Source organism: Octopus sinensis, linkage group LG24, assembly GCF_006345805.1.
Source record: "Octopus sinensis linkage group LG24, ASM634580v1, whole genome shotgun sequence".
Lineage (NCBI taxonomy): Eukaryota > Metazoa > Mollusca > Cephalopoda > Octopoda > Octopodidae > Octopus > Octopus sinensis.
In genome coordinates, this window is record NC_043020.1 from 20186486 (window position 1) to 20191989 (window position 5504).

General features: G+C 32.0%; 1 protein-coding gene across 1 annotated transcript; it reads left to right on the forward strand.

Annotated features, from left to right (window-relative positions):
• The first annotated feature begins 3901 nt into the window (after window positions 1-3901).
• Window positions 3902-5221, forward strand: LOC115224101 (CAAX prenyl protease 1 homolog). Its single transcript, XM_029794908.1, has one exon. The coding sequence runs from the start codon at window positions 3902-3904 to the stop codon at window positions 5219-5221; it is 1320 nt and encodes a 439-aa protein (XP_029650768.1).
• The last annotated feature ends 283 nt before the right edge of the window (window positions 5222-5504 follow it).

Genomic DNA, 5504 nt, shown 5'->3' on the forward strand with positions numbered 1-5504 from the left:
GTTTAGTTTATTTAAAATATGTTTGTGACATATTTCAACTGCTAAAAGGCAAATTCCCTGCACTTACTGTAGAGTAAATTTTTTCTTATGTTCGAAAGATATAAAAACACCCTGTCTGTTCATTGTCAATATCTATCAGGATTCCCAGATATCGATGTTTCTAGCTCCTTAGCTTTTATAGATTTTGAGTTAAGATATTCCCTAATTCTCTGTTTATTATGTGCTGCTATAATCTCAGCTAAATTTCTAGTGGTTGAATACGAAAATTTTATAATATGGTGATTAAATAATTTCCCATATTTATTTGAAGGTGGGAAATACCTGGTGCAGCAAAGAATTTTTGAAGAATATTGGTAACTATTGAGTAGGTGAATGGTGTATTATACCATGTAATATTCTGAGAGGAGGACTAATAGGAATTCTTTTAACCATGAGTACCAAATAAAAGTGAATAAATGCCTGTGTAATTTCAAAAACAAAATTGTTTGTCTGATAGAAAATCAGTGTTTAAGGAAAAGTAGTTTATCAATGTAAAGTAATAACAGGGGATCATAAGTATTATTACATAGGTTCATCTGCTGCAATTTAGAAATCTAGATTTCGCAATCATTCTGATTCATTTAAGTATAAAAGAAAAGGTAATTCTACAAATCTTTGTAAAAGCATTTGGGATTTAAAAGATAAAAACATGAAGTATGATTTAAAGTGGTCCATTATTAGTTACATACCATCATACAATATTGGAAATTCTACATGTGATCTTTACCTTGAAGAAATGCATTATATAAATACTTCTAAATTAATTTTATTAAATTTTAATGGGAATCTTACAATGAAATGTCAGAAATTATTTAAATATTTCAATTCTTAATTATAATTGCTGTTCATATGTTATATAATAAGCATAAGTTTTTTCTAAAAAAGTTTACTATATTTAATAAATAGATAATTAATTGTCATTATCTCTGTGTTTCTAATTGTTGTAAAATTCTTATGTTTATTTTTTATTCTTTTGTTAGCCACTGACATCACCAAGAGCTGAATATAAAAACAGTTTTCCTTAGATTATGTTTCTTCTTAACATTCTTTTTCTAGGCATTTGTGTACTGGAAATATTTAACTAAATCTGGATCACCTTAAAAATGTGTTAACATGTATCTTTGGATATATTAATTTCAATATTTTCAATCTTTAAATATGTTAAAACATTAGAAACAATTGTCGGCTTTGTATGGTGAATTCAACAATTAAAAATGTGATTTTTTCTATCTATATTTTTAAATAAATACTCTGAATTTCTTGAAATTCTTCTAAATAATATTTGGATCTATTTGTCATACATGATAAATCATCTTGGATGTGTATTCTGCTTGCATTTATTGGTGTCTGATTGTTGGATATACTTAACTAAATTCATTTAAAACTGAGTGCTTTATTGATATCTGCCTGGACTTTTTAATCTCTTTCTTATATATATATATATATATATATATATATATATATAACCCATGCTAGCATGGAAAACGGACGCTAAACGATGATGATGATACCATTATCTTCGTTGTAATTCAACATACATTTTCCATGCTGGCATGGGCTGGACAGTTTGACAGGCTCCAGTGAGCTGCAGAACTGCATCAAGCCCCAATGTTAGCTTTGGCACAGATACCCTTCCTAATGTCAACCACCTTACAGTGTGTACTCCATGCATTTTTTGTGACACCAGCACTAGTGGGTGAGGTGGCCAAGTAACTTGCAAGATAAAGAAAAGAAAGGAAAAGGAAAAAGCCTTCTCAACTGCATGAAGGTGTATTTGAGAGAGAAAGAGAGAGAGAGTGGGGAACTGGTTTTATGTCAGGTGTTGAGAGGTATGACAGCAGGACAAGAACAGGTGTTTTACTATAAAGGAAATACATGGCTACCCAACATTATGTGAGAGGTGAGAGTAGCTGGAAAGGAGATAAAGATGATAGTGATGGGGTGTCAGAGTGAACTCTCAAGTACAAGGCAGTGAGTATCAGGTACAATATAGATAGAAGATCTGGAGGGAAGGAGAGGGTCGGTTATTTCTTAAAGAGAGTGACAGATAGAGATAGAGCCAGAAGTGGATGTAGTGAGTGGTGGTCCCTAGTCTGATATGGTAGTTGAGCAAACAGGAAGAAAATTGTGTCAGTTTTGGCCATATTTGATGTGGGAGGTTTGTCTGTCCAGTGGAAGAGAATAGATAGTATTGAATATACAGACACACATTATATGTATTGTCTTTTGGTGTTTATAGAATTTGTTTCTCATTCTGTGCATGAAGGTGGTGAGCTGGTAGAATCATTAGCACACTGGGCAAAATACTCAGTGGCATTTCATCTGTTTTTATATTCTGAGTTCAAATTCGTATGAGGTTGATTTTGCCTTTCATCCTTTCGGGGTCAATAAAATAAGCACCAGTTAAGCACTGGGGTTAATGTAATCAACTTATCGCCTCCCCCAAAATTTGAAACTAATATTTCAGTGCATGAATAGCAAAATGAAAAAATAATATTCCTATGAGGAAATGAGCATTTGATAAAATGTCCTGTGATATTTAATTGTTCTGATTTCCAATCCCATCACAGTCAACTTCTTCTGTCCTCCTTCATGGGCTATAAAATGCATATAAAATGTAAGTATTGGAATTGATTTAATTAGCTGCACTCTTTCTTCCTCAAAATTGGTTTCATGAGCCTGTGTTTGAAGTAATATCTTGCAGTGTGTTGTGCCTTCAACAGCCTCGACTATGGAATGAAATTGAAGACATGAAATAAATCTTTAAAATAATGAAACAAATATCCTGAAGATGTATAAATTCATGTATCAGAACAGAATTGAAAACATTTATAAAAAATGTAAATAATTTCATGGGTCTCCTACTAATATCACCACCACCACTGCCATGATGATGATGATAGTGATTATTAGTGTAGTGGAGTGGCATAATCATTAGGGCTTCAGAAAAAATATCATGTGATACTTGTTCTGTCCCTTTATGTTTTGAGTTCAAACCATGCCTTGGTCAACTTTGTCTTTCATCCCCCTGGGGTTAATAAAATAAAATATCAGCAAAGTGCTGGAGGTTGATATAATTGACTAACTTCTCCTCTTGAATTTGTTGGCCTTGTGCCTATATAAGACATCATCATCATTATTACTAGTGTGGTGAAGTGGCAGAATTGCGAAAAATGCCTTGCAGTGTTTCCTTCCATGCTGAGTTCAAATCTTACCAAGGTCAACTTTTGCCTTGATGTTAACTATATCTCACTTAGAAATTACTGGCTTTGTGCATCAGTTATTGTGCAGAGGATAAACTCTTTACACCTACAAGGTAATGATTTCACTTAGCTTAAATATTTACAAATGATAGAATTAAAGGAAGTTAGCAATAAATTTTATGCTATGAGGAAGAAAAGACTTAGTTTTTAAAGACAAAAAGTTCTGAGACTTTAAGTGTTAGATTTCTTTCATAGCATAAAATATATCCACTGGTTCAACTCATTATATAATAATATTCATGGTCATTTTTTACTCTCCTGAAGTCAATAATATTATCTGATAAGAGATGTCACGGATTCAAAATTAACTATTTTTCTTGTTTGGTTTTGAAAGATAACTACTTTTTTGTTCTTTCTATTGTAAGTTTGGCCCTTCCATTTTTTTTCTTTCTTCTTTTTTTGCTATTTTAATTTTAGTCAGCTGCTAAATTTCTGTATTACATGAAAGTAGATGTAATGTGAAAATGTTCAGTCACATGAAGTTCATCTTAACAGCTATGACATCATCAATGTCATGATGTCATCACAACATGCTTGAAATGTGAGAAACTTTCAAGAAAATAAGGGTTATCCAGAAGTATTGGCCACATTTATAAAATATGGGTCTATTACCAAATATTGTACTTGGATTTGAAACCATTTTCCAGCTGGGTGTTGTTTGGAACTGGATAATATTGATATTGAAATTTGTACTTGCCTTTCATTATAAAATATATTTAAATGGACTTAAAACTCCACCACTTCGGAGAGGAATTGCTTTCACACAGGAAAGTTTTGATGAGCTAAAATCGTATCAATCTCACCGAATCTATTTCTACTGCTTCCTTGCTTTAATCAAATGTTCTTTTGTAACTTCAATTTACATTGAAGACTTTCTACATTCCCAGTGGATTGTTTTAAGTATTTTTTTCCCCAAGGGCAATTTTGTAAACAATGATGTTTTTAGGACATATATGATCACAATTTGCATGAGTTTATTTTACATAATTTACTATATGTTCAAGTGGTCCTATATCAATTTTATTTTAAAAAATTCATATCACTTTCCCTCCGAATCAATATCAAGTTTTTTTTTTAACCATTTTGTGCAGCTAAACTTAAGCTTAGTTTTTTTTTTATCCCTGCTCACCATTTTCCTTGCTGGTCATCACATCATTGGCGGTCTCTTCCTCTTATATGTCTGGACTGCCTTAATTCCATTTATTGTTTTAATTAGTTTATGGAATGAAATAACTTCAAAACCTCAAGAATTAAATGCTGTATTTCGCAACAACGTGAGACGTATTGCAAGTCTTGCTGATATCAATATAAAAAAAGTAGAATTAACATCTAAACCAATAAGGCCAAATTTTATACAGTTTAATCTTGCTTTATTTCATCAAATTCTGTTTCGAAAGACCATAAGAATTGACAGATATTTCTATCATACAAAAGAAGATGCAGAAGCATTAAGCTGGAAGCTTCTGAACTGGAACAACCTTGAAGCAATTGCCTGTCATCAAATCAGTCAATGGAATCATGGTCACACCATAAGGGCCATTATTACTTGGATCTTCTCTATGTTTTTCCCAGTAATTGTTGGTTGCTATTTGTTTAGTTCTCCCATAAGGCCTTTCGTTGCAACTGGTGAGCCTGTCATAATCATTGTATTTAATCTTTTAATGTATGTTGTTGATCCTTACTACAACTCTATTGAATGTTGTCATGTGACCAGCCTGAAACATGATCTGAAGGAAGCAGATCAGTTTGTGGAAGAAAACCTGTTTGGAGAAGAATTCCATGAAGTTACGGTAAAGATTTTTCATTTGGAGATGGAGAACGAAGAAGAAGTATCAATTTATTCTAGTCTCTATCATCCAAGAAACAAACTTTATGAAAAAACTATCAGTACATATAGATTTGTATCACAAGGTGTCTAGATAAGACTGGGAATGGTTCTAGGTAGCTTTGAACTAAACCAAGTTCAAATAAAAGTTGCAAATTTATTGACTTGGAATGATTTTTTAAAATTTTGAAACAAATTCACTTTTAGAGACATTATTTATTTCCCAATCCAATTCTAATGAAGAAAAATAAAAACAACCTGTTTGTTTTCTTTAGATATTTGCATTTCTTTGTATTCACTGATAACAGTAGTTGAATGCTTTTAAGCTAAGAGTTCCCAGTTTTCTGGGCCTTGTATCTAAACCATAAGCATGATGT